Raw genomic sequence first — 22,774 nt, forward strand, 5'->3', positions numbered from 1 at the left:
GCGAAACATCAATGAGAGGTGGTCCCCAGCTGAAGACCCTGCAGCAAAACCTTTTCTGGTATGCGGTCAGGTTTAGGCCTGCCTCAGGGAAGAGGACGTCCCTGCCATGCACAGTCCACCACAGGCACCGGTGGAGGTGTGACAGGCCTAAGGCCCAGCGGCAAGACCACCTTGCTGTAATTAAAAGGCTTCTCAGAGGGTGAGATAACTTCTGTAAATTACTGGCTCAGAATGAGTTATAGATGTGTGTGTCCAAGTTTAAGGAAACGTCAGGCTGTCTTCTTCTAATGGATTTATTACAATCTTTGCAAGCTGGGTAACGTTTGCTGTGGTCTACATGGCACACAAACAACTATGAGAAATGCAGCCAATATTACCTACAGATATGTCCTGAGACATGCAAATATAAATTAAATACACAGAGGAAATAAGTAAAGGAAATTAAATGAGTTCAAATATATCTACAAATGAGGCATAATGATGCAATATGTACATACAGCTAGCCTATTTAGCATGTTATCACCGATTAGCTTGCTGTCATGCATTGACCAAATATGCCTGATTAGCATTCCAACAAGTCAATAACATCAACAAAGATCACCTTTGTGCATTCACGCACAGCATACAAAGTTTGGTGGACAAAATGATACAAAGAAGAAGTGGCATAAAACACGTCTTTCTGTGGCACCGTAGGAGAACGTTGTACATGTAAACAAACTACGGTGAGCTAAAGGACCGCTGAAATTACTAGGACAAAACAAGGCTTGCCAAATACTCTCATCAGTGAAGCATGTGTAATATAAACAGTGGGATTTCTAACAATTAAGAAGGTTTGTGTCGTGTTTGTTCTCTGACAGAAACCATAGTAAAACACAAATTATTATTGTTTTTCATCTTTTTCCATTTTCACACATCTTTGAAAAAGCTCCAGGGAGCCACTAGGGCGGGGCTAAAGAGCTGCTTGCGGGTTGCTGACCCCCGTGCTAACGCATCGACCAGCTTCGCTCTCCCGCATTAGAAAGTCAACAAGCTAAATAGAGTTATGCTTGCTCACAGAGCAGATGCATATCAAGCCAAGCCTCGACGAAGCAAAGCAAGGCAGGGATGCCCAAAAGTGTTACACGGGGGCCATCCGTGGCCCATGTCTTGTTTTTTAGGGGCCCCTGGCACCCTGCAGAAACAGAATTAAACAAAACAGTACAAATGGAAAAAATGGAGATAAAGGCATATTGTTGAAAGCAATAAACAATAAAAACACATATCAGGTGGGGGCGGGGAGGTAGATCTTGCTTTGGATAGGCCAGGGTCCTTAAAAGTTTATCAATCAAAGTTTTCTGGGCTTCAAAAGGACCACAGCACTACAGGATTGTCTGAATATCGATACAGGGTCGTGGCTCGTAACGCTCTCCAGTTGAACAAATCCAAAACTGAAGTGTTAATGATTGCCCTCTGGCACTTCAACTTCAAAAGACGCTCAGGGTCCCCTTGGTAAAAATAGGTGCCCTAGTTTAAGTTAAACTTGGGGTCATATTTGATCAGGCTGTTCTGAGCACATACAAACTAGAACTCTCTCCCGCTTTTTCCACCTCAGAAACATTTCCAAAGTCAGATCCATAGTATCTCATTCCGAGCTAGAAATTATCATTCATGCTTTTGTTTCCTCGTGTCTTGACTACTGCAATTCTCTCTTCACCTGTGCCAACAAAACTTAATTTCACCGCTTACAATTACCGTGGAACAGTACGCTGCAACTCAGGTTCTGTCAAGATCTCGTAGATTGAGTCATATCACTCCCATTTTAACGTCCTCGCCATAGCTACCTGTTCATTACGGCACACAATACAAAATCACATCCATCACTAACGGGGCACTTTATGGTCCAGTGCCTGCACACTTGGTAGATATTGTGTATTTTCACTGTCCTGTGAGGTCACGGCGGTCTGCTGACCACCTTCTATTTAATGTCCATCATACAAAATTAAAAACTAAAGGTGATAGAGTCTGTAGCTGCTATGGTGGATGCACTCCCATAGGAGCTGAGAGCGCCCCCTTCTGTGGACATGTTTTTGTTTAATCCTGTATTTGTATTGCATATGCTGTTACTTTTTTTTTGACAATTTGCTGATATTTACTTGCATTGCTTTTTGTGAGATCTCTCTGTGAGAAGTGCAATATAAATAAAACATACTTTCTTACATCGAATAACGTCAGTGTTAAATTCCGTTGATTAATAATTTTCGGCATATTTATCGTCAACGAGACAATAACTAATTGCGGCTAAAGCACATTGACAAAATCTATGACAAAATTATTTAACAGATTAAAATGTTGACGGAATAAAATATCAGCCATACCTAGTTTTGTCAGAGAGGAAGTCGACAAGTTATATACAACCACAGCTGTTCTAGCCGCGTATAAAAGAGAGGGCGGGGATGATTTACGGCGGAGACCCAAACAGAACGACTGTCTTTGTGAGGTAGGTGCTTCACCAGAAAAAACATACCCTGTGTTGCAGTGGCGGATGTCCTACTTAGTCCGACTTCACCTCTCAAAATACCGTAATTTATGTCACCACATGGACACGGCTGGAGATAGTATACAGAAACCCACTTGCACACTACTATACATTGAAACACATCAACAGTGTACAAAACGGTCTATTTTTCGGCGCATTTAACATTCAATAAACCCACTTCAGCAATTGAAACATATCTTACGTGGTACTGTCAAAATTAATGAATTGTATAAAACAAATGAAACATGAAAAAAATAAAATCAAATATGAACTCACAATTTGTAGCACCCATTAGACGCTGTATAAGCCATCCTTCTTGAAAATGGCCTTGCAAATATATATCTGCCACCTAATCAACATTTTGCTCTTCTTCTTTGTGAGTACGGGAGAGTTTTCTGTGGCTTTCTATGGCTCGTACAGCTCCGGTGCCACTTCCTGTTTTCACAACTTGTGATTGGATACTCACTTGGGACTCCCAAGTGAGTATCCAATCACAGGACTCGTAAATGTCAGAGCCAGCTAGAAGGCCTTACTGACAACAACTCGTGATCTGATTGGCTATGGCAATTATCTGTCAACTGTATGATGCCTGCATTGTTAATTCTGAAGGCTCTGGGCAGATTTGGTATAGCATGGCAACATAAGCTTGCTGAATTCTGATTGGATACAAACTCTAACCTAAAAACAACAGCAGTGGAAAGAGCATAATATGACATGAGCAGAATATGAATACTTTAAGATATTTAGGGAAAGTAAATACAAATTTACTTTTATCTTTAATTATGATCATGATGCTGGCCCTGACGCCCCAGTAATATTGTAGCGAGTTGCACACTGCAATATGTCCAAAACTAGGAGAAAGAGACGTGTTGTTGAGGTGTTGTTTTTGGTTTGTTGTTTATCTGTGCATGGTGCAATCGTATGTGCACAACGTGTATTATTCATTGCTCATTGTTGGTTCTTCCATTGAGTTTTACTTTTGTTGCTGTATGTAGAGATGGCACCGGTGAGTTGCAGCAGCTTTGTTTTATTTTATATATTTTGTGTTCTTTAATAATTCTCTCTTGTTTTAATGTGTTTTACCTTATTTGTGTGACTCTGCACACCGACCACATGATATCTCATTGTAGGATAAATAAACGCTATCCTATCCTGTCGTATTAGATCACAGACACCTTTCACGTTTGACACTGTGAGCGATTAACTAATTAACTGGCGGCATCAGCAGGTGAGTTATCCTGACATTATTTCATAGAATTTGCATAATTGTTATTTTCATATGTTACTGTATGTAAACTGCTGTTTTTATTGCTGAGAAAGAACAGAGTTGCAAAGTAGATGCAGAGTTGATTGATTATATCATAGTTGTACGTTCATATTATGCATTTAATATTATTCAACAGCTGAAAAAATATTTACACACTTTTTTTTTATTTCAGGTAAAACAATACAACATGAAGAATCTACATCGTGTTATGAATATGATAAGTGAAATGATTTTCAGGTGGCCTTAATAAAAAAAACATTACAGCTGCTTTATCCTCCACACTTTATATTATAGTCGACTAAATTTACAGTAATTTTAGTCGACAAATGGTTGAAATTTTGTTGACTGAAACTAAATCAATTTAGGTCAATTAAATATAACTGAAATTAAAATACATTTTAGTAAAAAAAAACATTACTAAAACAAATGGTAAATGGGTTGTACTTGTATAGCGCTTTTCTACCTTTTTTAAGAAACTCAAAGCGCTTTGACACTATTTCCACATTCACCCATTCACACACACATTCACACACTGATGGCGGGAGCTGCCATGCAAGGCGCTAACCAGGACCCATCAGGAGCAAGGGTTAAGTGTCTTGCTCAAGGACACAACGGACGTGACTAGGATGGTAGAAGGTGGGGATTGAACTAGTAACCCTCAGATTGCTGGCACGGCCACTCTCCCAACTTCGCCACGCCGTCCCCCCAAATGAATATATTACTAATAAGATCAGTTATTTTGACAGCACTTTTGAAATGATATTTTTTTTTAATTGTCCAGGGGCTGGTGGGCAACCTAGGACGGCGTCGGCTCTCTTGGTCACCTTGTTGTTCCTGTCTCTGGCCGTGCTGCCCCCACCTCAACGGAAAATGATGTGGAGCACCACAGAGACCACCGCAGTTTTTTGTGGGTTTTGAGATGGTGTTTTAGTTGTGTTGTCCGTCTAAGAATGGTGCAATCGTATGTGCGCAATATGTATTTTTTATGGTTCATTTTTGGTTTTTCGCTGCGCTTTACTTTGTTGCTGTATGTAGAAATGGCGCCGCTGATGTGGCAGCTGGCTGCAGCAGCTCTGAGATCTTTTTATAATTTCTGTGTTATTTAATATTCCACTCTTGTTTTCATCTTGTTTTTTGTGGCCACTTTGAATCTGCACTTCAACCACATAATTTCCTCATTGTGGGATAAATCAAGTCTATCCTACATGAGGAATTTGAGTATTTTCATGATTTATAACCCATGAACAGCCATTTGATTGATATAGGTAAAATTAATAACTTTTAATGTTATAAAACAATTGGATTTAATATTGGCACATTTTAAATGATTAATTATGATTACATTCACAGAATATAAATCAATTCAGGGATATATATTTTTTATTTTTTTAAATGTTTTTAAAATAATTCAAAAGTACAGCTCTATATGGACCAGTTATCTTCACAACACTTTCTGTGAGGTTGTCATGTCTGTGTTCATGTTTTTGTTTGGCCATGTGCTGTTTTGTTTTTTGGACACTTCCTTAGTTCCTGGTTTCACTTCCTGGTTTTGTTTGTCACCATAGCAACCATTAGTTTCACCTGTTCCACGTTTGGACTCACACACACCTGTCTCACGTTTTCACAGTCATGTCATGCACCTGTTCACAGTTAGTCACGCACCTGTTTTCACTTTTCATGTCACTATATAGGCTTTTCTGTTTCTGTTGTTCGTCCTGGCGACATCACCCTTTCATGCCATGTCCACAGTTCCTTGTCACGTTAGTTCTTGTTTCATCTCTTGTCACGTAAGTTTTTGTTTGTTTAAGGTTCATAGTTCTCCGCCATTGTGCGCGCCTTTTGTTTTCTAGTCAAGTTTTTTACCTCCGCTGTGAGCGCCTTTTGTTTGTACCTTTTTGTTTGAGTTTATAGTATTAATTAAATATGTCTTTACCTGCACGCCACGTCCGTTCCAATTATTTTGCACCACGGGAGAGCAAACCACGTCAAAGACCAAGTCTTGACAGATGTCGCCAGCACGAGAGCTCTCCCGCAAAAAAATGGGACAATTTTGACGAGGTAACGTGGGAGGTCCTGCGCGCCATGGAAGCCGAGACACTCCGCCATTCCCCCATGGAGCGCAGGGATCTCATGTGGGGTCCGACCGGCAAACTGGTGCCGATCAGCTCCCTTTGGTCCGAGGATGGCGCTGCGTCACCGCAGTCCCGGAAGCGCCGCTCCCAACGAAGGACGTCAGGGAGGGCTTCCACAAGCATTGGAAAGGACGCATCGTTCCCGCAAGCTCCTCCCCCTCCGGGCGGAAACGAGCTGCAGCCAGCCCGGCTTCCCCAGGACGACGTCACGCCGCTGCCAGTGGGTGACGTCATGGATTTTTTTCCCCTGAACTCTTTTTCTTGTCAGCCACATCCAACCAAAGACTCTAAATCCATGATTAAATATTACCAAGACATGTTTTTAGAAATCAGATCCTGTCAATCACAGTCACCCAATTTTCATGCCCCGCCCCCCAGGACTCATGCCACGCCCAAGTCAGAAATTTTTTTTTCACCCACAAAAGCCCAGGTGGGGGGGAACGAAAGACCTTTTGGACAATTTAGAGGGGAGGATTCTGCCCTCCTCCTGAACCCCCTCCGCCCACCCCAAAAGACGGTTCCAGACCGCGGGGAGCGCGTCTGGGATCCGCTCCTTGAGGGGGGGGGCTAGGGCTGGGAATTGTTCAGGTGGGGTGGGTCAGCATCGTCACGCCAAGCCACAGCCTCCAGCACGACCACCACCACCTGTCTTTCGACCTGCCAAGCCACAGCCACCAGCACGACCCCCACCACCTGTCTTTCGACCTGCCAAGCCACAGCCACCAGCACGACCCCCACCACCAGTCTTTCGTCACGCCAAGCCACAGCCACCAGCACGACCCCCACCACCAGTCTTTCGTCACGCCAAGCCACAGCCACCAGCACGACCACCACCACCAGTTTTTCGACCATGCCAAGATCCACCTGCTCCACGCCCAGCTCCACGCCAAGCGCCACCAGTACCTGCTCCACGCCAAGCGCCACCAGTACCTGCTCCACGCCAAGCGCCACCAGTACCTGCTCCACGCCAAGCGCCACCAGTACCTGCTCCACGCCAAGCGCCACCAGTACCTGCTCCACGCCAAGCGCCACCAATACCTGCTCCACGCCAAGCGCCACCAGTACCTGCTCCACGCCAAGCGCCGCCAGTCGCAGCCCCACGCCGCCAAGTGCCGCCAGTCGCAGCCCCACGCCGCCAAGTGCCGCCCGTGGCTGCCCCACGCCGCCAAGTGCCGCCCGTGGCTGCCCCACGCCGCCAAGTGCCGCCCGTGGCTGCCCCACGCCGCCAAGTGCCGCCCGTGGCTGTCCCACGCCAAGACCAAAGCCAAGACCAAGACCCGCCAAGTGACCAAGACCAAGACCCGCCAAGTGACCAAGACCAAGACCCGCCAAGTGACCAAGACCAAGACCCGCCAAGTGACCAAGACCAAGACCCGCCAAGTGACCCAAACCAAGACCAAGTCCAAGCACAGCCACACCAAGACCAAGTCCAAGCACAGCCACACCAAGACCAAGTCCAAGACCAACTACGCCAAGACCAAGACCAACCACGCCGAGTCCAAGACCAAGACCAACCACGCCAAGTCCAAGACCAAGACCAAGACCCAGACCCTCGCCAAGACCAAGACCAAGACCCATGCCAAGACCAAGACCCTCGTCAAGACCCGCCACGCCAAGCTTCGCCGCCTGACGCACCACGCCAAGCTTCGCCGCCTGACGCACCACGCCAAGCTTCGCCGCCTGCCACGACAACGCGCCCACCTCCTCGTCGGCCAAGGATGTGGCCTTTCCATGGGCGTCCGCCACGCCAGGTGCGCCGACCTCCTCGTCTGCCACGAATGTGGCCATTCCCAGGTCGCCCACCTCGTCAGGTTCAGCGGCGGTCTACCCGCCGCCGCCACCTGACTCTGCCCCGGTGGATTCGGGGACACCTGGTCTGGCGACCCACCGCCATGTCCCCCTCCCCCCCTCCCATGACTCTTGATCCTGTTTTTTGTTTTTGGACATCTGGGATCTGTCCGTAAGGGGGGGGTTCTGTCATGTCTGTGTTCATGTTTTTGTTTGGCCATGTGCTGTTTTGTTTTTTGGACACTTCCTTAGTTCCTGGTTTCACTTCCTGGTTTTGTTTGTCACCATAGCAACCATTAGTTTCACCTGTTCCACGTTTGGACTCACACACACCTGTCTCACGTTTTCACAGTCATGTCATGCACCTGTTCACAGTTAGTCACGCACCTGTTTTCACTTTTCATGTCACTATATAGGCTTTTCTGTTTCTGTTGTTCGTCCTGGCGACATCACCCTTTCATGCCATGTCCACAGTTCCTTGTCACGTTAGTTCTTGTTTCATCTCTTGTCACGTAAGTTTTTGTTTGTTTAAGGTTCATAGTTCTCCGCCATTGTGCGCGCCTTTTGTTTTCTAGTCAAGTTTTTTACCTCCGCTGTGAGCGCCTTTTGTTTGTACCTTTTTGTTTGAGTTTATAGTATTAATTAAATATGTCTTTACCTGCACGCCACGTCCGTTCCAATTATTTTGCACCACGGGAGAGCAAACCACGCCATAGACCTAGTTTTGACAGAGGTTAGAAAAAGATGAAGTCTGGCCAGAGAGTAGTCGTGATTATCTCCAGTGGCAAGGCAGGTTTCAAGGATTCAATTTTTTTTTTTTTAATTCAGGCAAACATTTACACATAAGCAGGCAGAAAATGTTCCCCGTAAAATGTTATGTGTCTGAGCAAACAAACCTCCTGAGCATTGCTTTGACCACATGTGAGCAATTTCAGACCACACCAGTATCACATCTGTCCAAAATCTGTGATGATAAACAATTACATGTTTTTTAACAGAATTAAATTATAGCAACAGTTGCCATTTGATGACCTTTAATATAGGTGATTTACCCCATTTACGAACAAAAAAACCCTTAACGTCAGTGTGTGTCAACTAGAGCGATTAATGCCATAAACATAAAGCTAGTATCAAAAATAAACTACTTTCACTATCAGTCACAACATTAAGACACTTAAGGATGGAATAATAGTGCAAGTTGGGGGTCTTGACATTGTACACTTTCTCAGAAAATGTGCAGGCATTCTCATTGTTTGAGTTTTCCTGTCTTCCATAACCACAGAATAACATGAAACTTTGCCTCCTTATTTACCGCTCTGAAAGGGGAACTGCACTTGTTTTGGAACTTTGCCAATTGTTCACAATCATTATGAGAGACGAGAACACACGTCTTTTTTTTAATTAGGATTTTAAAGATGATAAAAAACACCTTAAAGATGTGGCTTAAGGTAGTCACCGTTGTATCCTTCAAAGCCCTCTGAAACAACTTCAAAACCCTCCATCAACATTTTCTATACACACTGCAAGTATATACAGTATATAATGTAGTAACAGACACGTTCATAACAATATGTACCCTATTTTGATCATTTTAATCATTGGTGTGATTGATTTCTTCAGCGCATTGATTTATATTTCCATAGCAGCGCACGTCCGACTTCTGGAAACAAATACCGGAAACAAAATGCTTGTGTGTGTTCTAATCATGGCAGACTTGGTAAAAAACAACAAAGATGACTATTTTTGGACAAATGAGGATTCCCAACCTTATATTTTTAGAGCTGAATGAACTGCTGCTTTTAGAAGCGAGCACGTAGGAAGGGTGAAACGTTGGAGCACACGGAAGCCGATAGAGTGAGGTCGGTGTGACACGAAGTTGCAAATGTGGAAATTGGAGACAAGCAATTTTGACATAAATCAAGTGCTTCCCCAAATAAACCGGAAAAAAAGTCCCCTGCCAGCTGGACCAAAAGCACAACTGTCCATCGAGTGAGTTACACTTTAAATATTGTACATGATACACGCAGCACGTCATGCGTGTTTTTACAACTACAGTGCATATGCTGTATGGCTAGCTGTGTACAAACAAAACATGAAATGTGGGCTAATACTTTACAGACACTGTAATATGATTGTTCATGTTTTTCAGTTATTACAGATTGGTGTCCTATCGCAGTGTTGTGCATTACAAACTCAAACGCGTTTCGTGTTGTTGTAAAAGCTAGCTTATCCCTCGCCGTAGCTAACTTTTACGGCTCATACCAAAGCACGCCGATGAGAAAGAGAGTTCCTCAGTGTTGGCCCCTACAATAACAATGTCGCTACAGTCTGGTTCTTATACAGGTTACAGAACATAAATTAAGTATTGTTGACGGTTTTATGAATACATTTTAAAGTGATATAGAGGTAGAATTGATTGCTCCCATTAGCTGCAACCTAGAATGAGCCGATTTTTAAATGTGAGACTACAAAAAAGAAAGAAAAAAAGTGTTTTCTTGTCTCTCGTAATGATTGTGAACGATAGACAACATTAACAAAAAAAGTACAGATCCCCTATAAGTCGGCCGCAGTGTTAGCTTGCCAACCTGCCAGCTTCGCTGTTAATGACACTAATTGTCTGTGTCAGCAAACATGTGTGAACCGTATCATATCATGTAAATGACACTGGGGACCACGGCTCTCACCCGGTAGGCCTCAGGTGGAGGCGTGGTTTATAACATGTTTAGGAGTCATTAAGCACTTCCTTTTTGAGCATCACTTGTTGGCAACTCAAGAATAAAGACTTGTTTCGTAACAATTAATGTAACCCTGAAGCACATATCGAATGTAACTAACCAGAAATAGAAACAACAAATGAGTCCCTATTTCAGTTGATTTTCTGCTTTCACATTTTATTTTTGTTTAAAAATGCAGGCCTCTAAGCATTAAGGGCATTGGTGGTGGTTCTTCGAAGCTTCCATTGTGATAGCCATTTGCTATGGTTCGTGAACAGTTTTTTCATCTTTGGAGCTGGTGAGGATAGGGTATTAGGATTTTTGGGGTTTGGTATGGACTACACAGGCCAGTTACTCAAATCCAAAGTTGTAGGTTTTGCTACATTGCTTGTGGAGTCCCCCAGGGGTCAGTATTGGGACCAAAACTTTTTATACTGTACATAAATGATATTTGCCAAGTACCCAAGTTGTTGTCTATGGTACTTTTCGCAGATGACACTAATGTATTTTGCTCTGGTGATGATCTAGATACATTACAAAAGAACATAAATGAAGAGTTGTATAAACTGAAATTATGGTTTGACTGGAACAAATTATCTTTGAATGTGAGCAAGACCAAGTTTATGTTCTTTGGCAGGTTCAGATTAAACACACAGTTAAATATAGAAATTGATGGGGTGGCTACTGAGCAAGTGCACAAAATCAAATTCCTTGGTGTAACAATTGACGACAAGCTCAGCTGGAAAGCACATACAAAGTAGCAAGAAGTAGAGCAGTCACAAAAAAAGCAAAGCAGGTTCTGGATCATAAGTCACTCCACACTCTTTACTGTTCTTTAGTCTTGCCATACTTAAACTACTGTACTGAAGTCTGGGGTAACAATTACAAAAGTTTGTTACAGTCACTAATCATTTTACAAAAAAGAGCAGTAAGAACCATTCACAAGGTCGGCTATCTGGAACACACCAATGCACTATTTCTACAGTCTAAATTATTAAAATTCACCGACATTGTCTCATATCAAACAGCAATAACTATGTACAGGGCTAGGAACCATTTGTTACCACTGAACATTCAAAACATGTTTAGTGAACGTGAGGGGGGGGGTATAGTTTGAGGAGAGAACTCAATTTTAAAATTCAGATGAGAAATTCCACCATGAAAAGTTTTCGCATTTCCATCACAGGTGTCAAGTTGTGGAACAATCTGAGCGAAGTACATAAGCAAAGTCCAAGCATCAATGTTTTTAAAAGAATGTACAAAAATATATTGTTCACAGGATATAGTGAACTGCACTAAGAGTCAGTAGGTTTGTATGTGTATGTATATGTATACTATGTATACACGCTGTTGTGTCACATTCATAGTTACTTGTTAAATGTGTGTTGTAGATATATATATATATATATATATATATATATATATATATATATATATATATATATATATATATATATATATATATATATATATATATATATATATATATATGTGTATTTATATGACATAACATTTTTATATACTATTATTATTATTATAATTAAACATACAGTAAGTAATACGAGGGGTGGGAGTACATAAGTTTTTACTTCTTCTCACTCCTTTTCGGATATGTTTACATTAATGTTTATTTTCATTTCTTGTTTCTTTTGCTTTTTTTATTATTAATATTATTATTATTATTATTATTATTGTTTTTGTTATTCATTCTTGAATGGCTTTTTTGTTGTTTTTTTCAAAATTTGTTGTTTTTGTTTTGTCTACATATTCGAAATAAACATGAATGAAATTAGATGAAAAATGTTCCATGTCTGAAAGCCAATTTCGTCCGAGTCGTTAGATTGGGAGTAGTAGTCTCTCTTGTGGCGGCATCTTAACACTCATTCATGGTCCTTTCCAGCCTCACTTTGTTGTACTCAGTGAGGCTATAAACAGTGGGCAGTGAATCCATACAAGTGGTGCCCATTCATTTCTTGATATACACTGTAGGTACCAACTGTCATGTCTAGTGTCTTGAATTTACTGATATACATTTTTGTTAACCATATTAGTCGGTGGAGCAATACCAAAAACCAAGCTTCAGACACCACTGTTTTAGTTTTCCAAAAAGTTAGCTCTTATCAGTGGTTGTAAGTCCCTAATGATTTCTTCCATTAGCTGGTAACGCTAAATCATGTCTTTAAGGCTTTCATTTTCATTTTTACTGACTTACTCAGTGGCCTAGTGGTTAGAGTGTCCGCCCTGAGATAGGTAGGTTGTGAGTTCAAACCCCGGCCGAGTCATACCAAAGACTATACAAATGGGACCCATTACCTCCCTGCTTGGCACTCAGCATCAAGGGTTGGAATTGGGGGTTAAATCACCAAAAATGATTCCCGGGCGTGGCACCGCTGCTGCCCACTGCTCCCCTCACCTCCCAGGGGGTGAAAAAGGGGATGGATTAAATGCAGAGAACAAATTTCACCACACCTAGTGTGTGTGTGACAATCACTGGTACTTTAATTTTTAACTTTAACAACCTTCCACAAATCGTGACCGGCCATTCTAGTAACATTCAGTGAGGGTAGAATCTCTGGTCAACGAGTTCCTCTCTGATAATTGATATGCTCATACTGTATATGGTTAAACTTCATCAGAGCCCATGTTATGTTGGAACCAAGCTGTCCAACGTACTAGTCAACATTTGCATTTAAAAATTTGTGAAAATTCCAAAGACATTAAGGCATTTTCCTTTAGGCACGAAAAATTCAGGGTGAAAGATAATTTCTGGCCATCCCGTTCTCTTCTTACAACCCATTTAGAAGAACTGATGTTCACTTCCATTGCCATGGTGAAGGGTAATGAGGACCCTGCCATTAAACCCACTTCCAATGATGTCATGTTGTTGCATACCCTGTTGTTGTTATAACGTAGTTTCTGACCAGGTCAGGGACACTCTTTGCAACATTAACAAAAGTCAAAGGTCCTCCAGATAAAATTGGTGAACAAAATATGCTTGTAAAAGTGCATATTATTTTGACAAATTTCTGTTGTGAAAAATCAATGATATGGTTGCTTCAATTAAATTAGGAATGACTGACCCCCCCTTGCAAAAATAGTCAGCCTCATGCAATGAGCATTATTCCTCCCCTTTGTGTTTTCACAAACAGCGCCAGCATTTGTGGGAAAAAAAAATAGGAGACAGAAGAAAGGGAAAAATACACATTAGCATCAGCAGCATCGGACAAATGTAGGTATACGTTTTACTTTTGCATCTCACAGCTCATAGCCTTTAAGGACTGTCAAATTAAGTTCAAAACAGAGCCATTACTCGGTTTTAAGGACAGGGGAGGCTTAGCCCCCAGGAGGTGCACTTACAATAATGTCATCATCGTCTTCTACTGCTGAAATCCAAAGGGTCGAGTTCATCTCTACCTAACATTATAAAGTGAAAGACAACTGACAGATGTATGAATCTGATCATGTTTATATGCCAAAAAAAACCCTGATTTCAGTCACATCATTTTGATCTTTAAAATGGCAAAAACTTAAGTTGTTTACAATCATTTTAAAAAGCTGTTTTCGACTGAATTCACGCTATAAACTAACAAAAACATATTTTTAGTGCATGTAAGCATACACAGTATGTGTATGGGTCTGGCGGGGGTGGGTTTCATCAATTCAACTCACCATAAAGAATTATGCTGGCGTTAGTGATTCCCATGATGTTCCTGGCAACACACGTGTAGTTCCCATAATCTTCTTCAGAAACGTTGAAGAAGATGAGCATTGACTGTTTGCCTTGACTCTCTATCTTAATCCCATTGACTCCATTGAAAAGCCTGTAAGACATACAGGGAAAATGTTGAAAACTGGAAATATACTGGGTCATGTGACAATATTTCACCACTAGTAAACACAAACTGCTAGAAGCTGATTCAGATTCACATGCAAATGACAACATCAGAAACTATACCTTAAAGGTGCCATATGTAATAATTGCATGTCAAGTCATCATTAAATGGTCCTGATATGTTAAAAGGCATTAATAAATCATGTTCTTATCAAATTCCTTTATAACTGTTAACGGTAGTTCAGCCGTGATATGCTCATTTCAAAATTAGATTTACAGCTCCGAAATATTATTGTTTTCATTTCATGCCCCGCCCTCCACCGTTTGACCAATTAGAAAGTCTGTGAGTAAGTCACATCCATGTGCCAGTTACACACCGCCCTCTTTGTGTGGCTACTGCCACTGGTAAAGTTACTAAACATGTCAGACCTTAGTAAATCTAAAAGGCGTCATTATGATTCTCAACTTATTCATGACAAAGCCAGGAACAAAACAAGGATTTGTATCGGGGATGCCTTTGAAAGATGGAGAGGATTGAAGGCGGGGAAGATTTTTTCATCTGACGCTAAATTTGCTAATTTCCTCCTTGATAGGTAAGTAAGGCATTTATGTTTTCTTATTACTGGTAATAAATGGAAATTGACATTTCATATGTAAACTATATTGTCCAATACAGTCTATGATCTTGTCTAACAAAGCTAGTATGTTGCTTAGGAGCGAAGCACCATCACACTAGTGTAGCTTAGCATGCTAGCCCGGTCAATGACACATCGACATATAGGCTAACGGGGGAAATATATGCCCGTTAGCCTGTATGTCGATGTGTCATCCAACTGACAAGGCAAAATATATTTTTGACAAATAAAACCTATGTGGACATGGGTATAGTGCCTATTTCATTCTCAATATGCTGATACGCTGATGAAATGTGTTCCAACATTAACACGGCTAATTGCGGTTTCTGGTGCTGTATGTGCATCAAACACATATGGAGTGGTATTTGCTTGGCACAATATAATGCATTACATGTCATTATTTTGTACTTTGTGTAATGACATGGTAGTAGGCTATATGATTTATGCGTAACATGGTTTTTGCGTAACTTAGGTTGGCTCACAGAATTGCACTCCGCACTGAAAGATGGTGATGTGCGTACATGGAAGAGAATGCAGTGCGTCAGGTTGGATGCAACATGGAGTTATGCTGAACGAAATGTGGCGGTCATTTTACTGTTGGCCTTGGCTTGCCATCAAAGTAGGCCTATGTGATATATAATATATTCTTATATCGGGGCGGTATAGCTCGGTTGGTAGAGTGGCCGTGCCAGCAACTTGAGGGTTCCAGGTTCGATCCCCGCTTCCGCCATCCTAGTCACTGCCGTTGTGTCCTTGGGCAAGACACTTTACCCACCTGCTCCCAGTGCCACCCACACTGGTTTAAATGTAACTTAGATATTGGGTTTCACTATGTAAAGCGCTTTGAGTCACTAGAGAAAAAGCGCTATATAAAGATAATTCACTTCACTTCACTTCATATAATATTATATATAATTATTTCGATGGTGGTCCGTGCGGTCAAACTAGACATGTTAGCAGAGTAATGCCAACAATCTGTCCCGACTCCTGATGAAAATATTGCTGCGTAATTTTACAAATACATTTGGCTAATCGACATCAGTAAAACGTGGCATAATTATTTAGTAAACCATCTTGCAAGAAGCATAAACAAGAGAATCCTACAGCGTAGGACTCGCCATTTGAAGTTCGTAGTAGTAGAATTCGGATTCGACTGCGTATCTGGCAACCTTAGTCATGGAGAGTGGGAGGGGACTACAGCATTTTGCAGTACCATTTCTGGCCACATTACTACATATGGCACCTTTAATATGTAAATATACTCATTTCACAGAGGATATAGTATGTGTAAGAGTGAGGTTGAACGCTTAAATATATTTGTCTATTTCTTAAAATAAACTGAAAAAAACTCTCGGCATTGGAAAAACTAACCTGCGATCTTCTTTGTACCATTCAAAATTTGCATGTGGAACAGCAGAGGCTTCACATTGAAGGATTCCTTTTTGTCCAACTGCAGTACCAGTACCTCTTGCCTTAGAAATTAGGGGAGGATCTATGAAAGACATACAAAAACATGTTTAGAGTCATGACACTATTATGAGACAGGTCCATTTGAGGCCTGAAGCAGAATTTTATTTGGACGCAGTATTGTATAAAGTAGGGGTGTCCCGATCCAATATTGACATCTGATATCAGCACGATATCAGAAAAACAACAAGTATCGGATGATCTCGGCTTTCATCTAAAATCTTCAATACTTGTGCAAAGCTGAACAGTCAGTTTACATCTAAATGTCCTCTAATAAGCACACATGTTTTGTCTTTTCTTTCAGTTTAGTCAAGTCATTTTTACAAAAGGTAAACATGGTAAGTTACCATACCATAGGCTACACAACAGCTCAGCACACAATAGCACACTAGCTAGACATAGTGTACGTATTAGGTGTCCTTAACCTCTTACGGCCCAAGCTGTTTGTTTACATGCTTTTTTTTATTTCTCTTTGCTATTTGGGCTTATTGGACCCTAATTAGAATAAAAACTAAGAATCATCTTTTTATATGATGTACTTAGTCCATAAGTAACAAATGTGTACTTCATGTTTAGTGACATGCTAATTCTTACTTTTTTTTTCCCAAATTCCATTGTATGTTATACTGTTTTGACACCACCAGATGGCAGTATAAGTGTCCACATAAGGGCCATAAGACCCCAATTCAGTAGTGTAGACGATTTTGGAAATAAGAGCTAAAAGGTGCTGTCCACGCATGTGGCCACTCAGGCCTTTAGAGGTTAAACGAAAAATATTGCATTTTAAAATATGACATTGTCCTCAAATGAAAAATATTGCAGACTAAAATATGACATTTGTCAATATAATCAAGTATCAAATCATTATAGTTGCTTATTACTTACAAATACAAAGTCTCCAAGGCAGAAGCGCATTAGAGACTATCCAGTAACAAACGTGTCCACATCAATCGATTCACTGCATCGTGTATTTAACCTAATGAATTATTGTGATCACTATGTGTTGCAAAAAACAATGTTCCACGACAACCCCATAAGTCTGTCATAATGTTAGTTTTTTTTATTCCAATGTTTGTTCTGAGTAATTTTATTTATGAAGCGTTTTCTTACAATCCGCACCACAAAATAATACAAATACATAGGGTGGAACCTCAATTTACGAACCCTTCCATTTGCGACCTTTTCGATTTATAAACATTTAGATCGAGCCAAATGTGCCTCTGTGTGTGAACGTTTCATTCAGCAGTTAATTTTGTGTCCCGTCTGCAGGCAAAAAGCAGGGCGCAGCATTTCTGGGGAGGCGGAGCACTCCACGTCCTTTGCTGGGCATGCGCAGTACTCTATAGTCACTTCTCAGCGCTTCGGCGTGTGTCTTTTTTGGGTTTTTCCGCTTTTCGACAGGTTTTGTCCATTTTGCTAATTCAATATGAGTCCCAAAAAGCCAACAGACCAGCGTAGAAAGGAGAGAATCACTGTGAAGTTAAAAAAAAAGACTATTTGCGAGGAGTACTTTAATGGCGCTCACAAGTATGTTAGAATGGAGAAGGCAGGCTCTGTGCCTCAGCAAGTTTTAAATGTGTTGAAACCGGACTTTTCCTGTAAAAATATGGAGAAGAGCTTATTCTCGTTCAACGGCACCTCTTTCAAGCGTGCACACACAGACGCGCACACACACGCATACACATTTTTGTATTTCTTACCTTCTTGAGACCTCCGAATAATGCCTTCCTCTTTAGGACCACCCTTTCTAGATATATAAAGATTTGTATTTACAACATTAATAACACATACTGTACATACTATGCTAATGTAAAAAAAGCTTGTTTTGAAAAATGAGTTGGAATTTCACAAGAAAAAGGTCTCAATTTCACAAGAAAAACTTTTAATTTTGGCAGTATTATAATAAAAGTCGTAATTTTACTCAACGCAAGTCAAAATTTTACAAGAAAAACTGAACATTTGTGCAATAATATGATAAAAGTTGGAATTTTACTCAATAACAGTCGCTATTTTACAAGAAAAGCTTAAACTTTTGGCAATTTTATGAAAAGAGTCGTAATTTTACTCGACGAATGTCACAATTTTATAAGAAAACTTTAAAATGTTGGCAATATTATAATAATAATCGGAATTTCACTTGGCAAAATTATGACAAATGTCATAATTTTACTGTAGAGGCTAACTGTTAATGGCCACTATAGTCTTAGTACTGTAGTGTATTTGTTCAACCTATGGTCACATATGGTACACGGGTTGTCTTACGTCAGCACCGGAAGTCGTAAAAACAGCTGTTCACCTGGCGGGTTTTTTCGAGGATGAATAGGAAAGTCCTTTAGCTGCCGTCTTGTTTTATCATATATTGCTGCCTTTGCACCTGTCAATGTTTATTTTTGTATGCACATTAAATCAACCAAAATTCCTGACTTTGGAGCAATGTTCACGGAATTTAGTATCTGGCTCTCTATTAGATGCAATGGTTTTCCGTATTGGGACCATGATTTCGGTCCTAACCTGTTCACCGGTGCTCACATGGAAGGTACTTTTCCTTGTTGATGTCTCAAGAAGGTAAAAATACAAGAACTCACACGCGCGCACACACACACACACACACACACACACACACACACACACACACACACACACACACACACACACACACACACACACACACACACACACACACACACACACGCACACAAACACACACACACGCACACACACACAAAATCCCCCCTTCTATCCTCCCTCTGTCTGCTCCTTTCTCATCAGCTCCTCCTTTGCCAAAGTTAAAGGCCTACTGAAACCCACTACTACCGACCACGCAGTCTGATAGTTTATATATCAATGATGAAATCTTAACATTATAACACATGCCAATACGGCCGGGTTAACTTATAAAGTGACATTTTAAATTTGCCGCTAAACTTCCGGTTCGAAACGCCTCTGCGGATGACGTATGCGCGTGACGTAGCCCGGCGAACACGGGTATGCCTTCCACATTGAAGCCGATATGAAAAAGCTCTGTTTTCATTTCATAATTCCACAGTATTCTGGACATCTGTGTTCGTGAATCTGTTTCAATCATGTTCATTGCATTATGGAGAAGGAAGCCAAGCAAGCAAAGAAGAAAGTTGTCGGTGCGAAATGGACGTATTTTTCGAACGTAGTCAGCCACAACAGTACACAGCCGGCGCTTCTTTGTTTACATTCCCGAAAGATGCAGTCAAGATGGAAGAACTCGGATAACAGAGACTCTAACCAGGAGGACTTTTGATTTGGATACACAGACGCCTGTAGAGAACTGGGACAACACAGACTCTTACCAGGATTACTTTGATTTGGATGACAAAGACGCAGACGTGCTACTGTGAGTATGCAGCTTTGGCTTTTTTTTGCGTATGTACGTAACTTTTTTTAAATATATAAGCTTTATGAACCTTGGGTTAGGTGAACGGTCTTTTGGGCTGAGTGATTGTGTGTGTTGATCATGTGTTTGAATTGTATTGGCGTGTTCTATGGAGCTAGGAGCTAGCAGAGGAGCTAGGAGCTAGCATAACAAACACGCAGGTGTTATTATGCAGGATTAATTTGTGGCATATTAAATATAAGCCTGGTTGTGTTGTGGCTAATAGAGTATATATATGTCTTGTGTTTATTTACTGTTGTAGTCATTCCCAGCTGAATATCAGGTACCGTGAGTATGCAGCCTTGGCTGCTAAACATTCGATAACTTGACCGTATGTGCGCGTCACGTACGTAACTTTTTAAAAATATATAAGCTTTATGAACCTTGGGTTAGGTAAACTGTCTTTTGGGCTGAGTGATTGTGTGTGTTGATCAGGTGTTTGAATTGTATTGGCGTGTTCTATGGAGCTAGGAGCTAGCAGAGGAGCTAGGAGCTAGCATAACAAACACGCAGGTGTTTTTATGCAGGATTAATTTGTGGCATATTAAATATAAGCCTGGTTGTGTTGTGGCTAATAGAGTATATATATGTCTTGTGTTTATTTACTGTTGTAGTCATTCCCAGCTGAATATCAGGTCACCCTCGGGTCTCACAGCATCTTCCCTATCTGAATAGCTTCAACTCCCCACTAGTCCTTCACTTGCACTTTACTCATCCACAAATCTTTCATCCTCGCTCAAATTAATGGGGAAATTGTCGCTTTCTCGGTCCGAATCTCTCTCACTTCATGCGGCCATCATTGTAAACAATAGGGAACTTTGCATATATGTTCAACTGACTACGTCACGCTACTTCCGGTAGGTGCAAGCCTTTTTTTTATCAGATACCAAAAGTTGCAATCTTTATCGTCGTTGTTCTATACTAAATCCTTTCAGCAAAAATATGGCAATATCGCGAAATGATCAAGTATGACACATAGAATAGATCTGCTATCCCCGTTTAAATAAAAAAAATTCATTTCAGTAGGCCTTTAATGTAAGTGGATTTTACGTTTTTAATTGTTTATTATTGTAGCAATAAGGTTGTTAAAGTTTGATTCTGTGATTCCTGATTGTCTGTGAGGGCACACAAGGGACTTCAGTTTGTACGCATGTGTTGGGAGAGCAACAAATACGTTTGGCTTGTTAATAAGGAGAAAGTTGATCCATCACCCCCGTGTTCTGTTTGTTTGATATACAATAATGTATAACACTTTATATTGTGGACAAACCTTAACTAAAATATGTTTTTTTGTTGAGGCACGAACCCATTATAATATTTACTTTGTTTCTTATGGAGACATTTGCTTCACTATATGAACTTTTTGATTCACAAACCCTGTACAACAACCAAATTGAGGTTCCACTGAACTATGATTCCTGCTGAAATCGTATTATTTTGAGTATTGGCTAATAATCAAGGCACCGATTTTGGTTTCGTATCAGAAGGGAAAAAGTTCAATCGGCACACCCCTAATATAAAGCACTTGAAAGCAATACTTGAGTAAAAGTACAGACAGACAGACAGCAGCTTTATTTTGTCCATTCTTAACATGTACAAGACACATAAGAACTGAAATTACATTTTCGGCACAATCCCGCTAAGAGCAGACATACGTTACAGGGGGACAAGATGGGACCGCCAACGGATCAGCCACTTACAGCGCTCCTTAAAGGCCTACTGAAACCCACTACTACCGACCACGCAGTCTGATAGTTTATATATCAATGATGAAATCTTAACATTGCAACACATGCCAACACGGCCGGGTTAACTTATAAAGTGCAATTTTAAATTTCCCGCTAAACTTCCGGTTGGAAACGTCTATGTATGATGACGTATGCGCGTGACGTCACGACGGCAACGGAAGTATTCGTACCCAATGTGTCACCATACAAACTGCTCTGTTTTCATCGAACAATTCCACAGGATTCTGGACATCTGTGTTGGTGAATCTTTTGCAATTTGTTTAATGAACAATGGAGATTGTAAAGAAGAAAGTTGTAGGTGGGATCGGTGTATCAGCGGCTGGCTGTAGCAACACAACAAAGAGGACTTACTTGGATAGCAGACATCAGTGATCGGGTGAAGTCCTTCGTAGGCGCCGTCGATCGCTGGAACGCAGGTGAGCATGGGTGTTGATGAGCAGATGAGGGCTGGCTGGCGTAGTTGGAGCGTTAATGTTTTTATCATAGCTCTGTGAGGTCCGGTTGCTAAGTTAGCTTCAGCGTTGTTAGCAACAGCATTGTTAAGCTTTGCCAGGCTGAGAATTATTAACCGTGTAGTTACATGTCCATGGTTTAATAGTATTGTTGATCTTCTGTCTATCCTTCCAGTCAGGGATTTATTTATTTTGTTTCTATCTGCATTTGAGCCAGATGCTATCACGTTAGCTCAGTAGCTAAAGAGCTTCGCCGATGTATTGTCGTGGAGATAAAAGTCACTGTGAATGTCCATTTTGCGTTCTCGACTCTCATTTTCAAGAGGATATAGTATCCGAGGTGGTTTAAAATACAAATCCGTGATCCACAATAGAAAAAGGAGAGTTTATGGAATCCAATGAGACCTTGTACCTAAGTTACGGTCAGAGCGAAAAAAGATACACCCTGCACTGCCTCTCTAGTCCTTCACTCTAACGTACCTCATCCACAAATCTTTCATCCTCGCTCAAATTAATGGGGTAATCGTCGCTTTCTCGGTTCGAATCTCTCTCGCTCCATTGTAAACAGCGAGGAATTGTGAGGAATCCTTCCTCCTGTGACGTCACGCTACTTCCGGTATAGGCAAGACTTTTTTTTATCAGCGACCAAAAGTTGCGAACTTTATCGTCGTTGTTCTATACTAAATCCTTTCAGCAAAAATAAGGCAATATCGCGAAATGATCAAGTATGACACATAGAATGGATCTGCTATCCCTGTTTAAATTTAAAAAATTCATTTCAGCAGGCCTTTAAAAAGGTGGGAAAAAGGTGACATTGG

At 41.1% G+C, this 22,774-nt stretch overlaps 1 protein-coding gene across 1 annotated transcript in view; it reads right to left on the reverse strand.

Moving 5' to 3' along the window:
* Positions 1 to 22,774, reverse strand: part of opcml (opioid binding protein/cell adhesion molecule-like) — a 460,670-nt gene that overhangs the window by 19,999 nt on the left and 417,897 nt on the right. The window contains exons 5-6 of the mRNA XM_062048296.1: positions 16,255 to 16,375; positions 14,086 to 14,237 (exon numbers count right to left, since the gene is read on the reverse strand). Of these exons, the coding sequence (XP_061904280.1) occupies positions 14,086 to 14,237; positions 16,255 to 16,375 (273 nt within the window). The remainder of the gene's footprint in view (positions 1 to 14,085; positions 14,238 to 16,254; positions 16,376 to 22,774) is intronic.

The sequence above is a fragment of the Entelurus aequoreus genome, linkage group LG05 (assembly GCF_033978785.1).
Source record: "Entelurus aequoreus isolate RoL-2023_Sb linkage group LG05, RoL_Eaeq_v1.1, whole genome shotgun sequence".
Classification (NCBI taxonomy): domain Eukaryota; kingdom Metazoa; phylum Chordata; class Actinopteri; order Syngnathiformes; family Syngnathidae; genus Entelurus; species Entelurus aequoreus.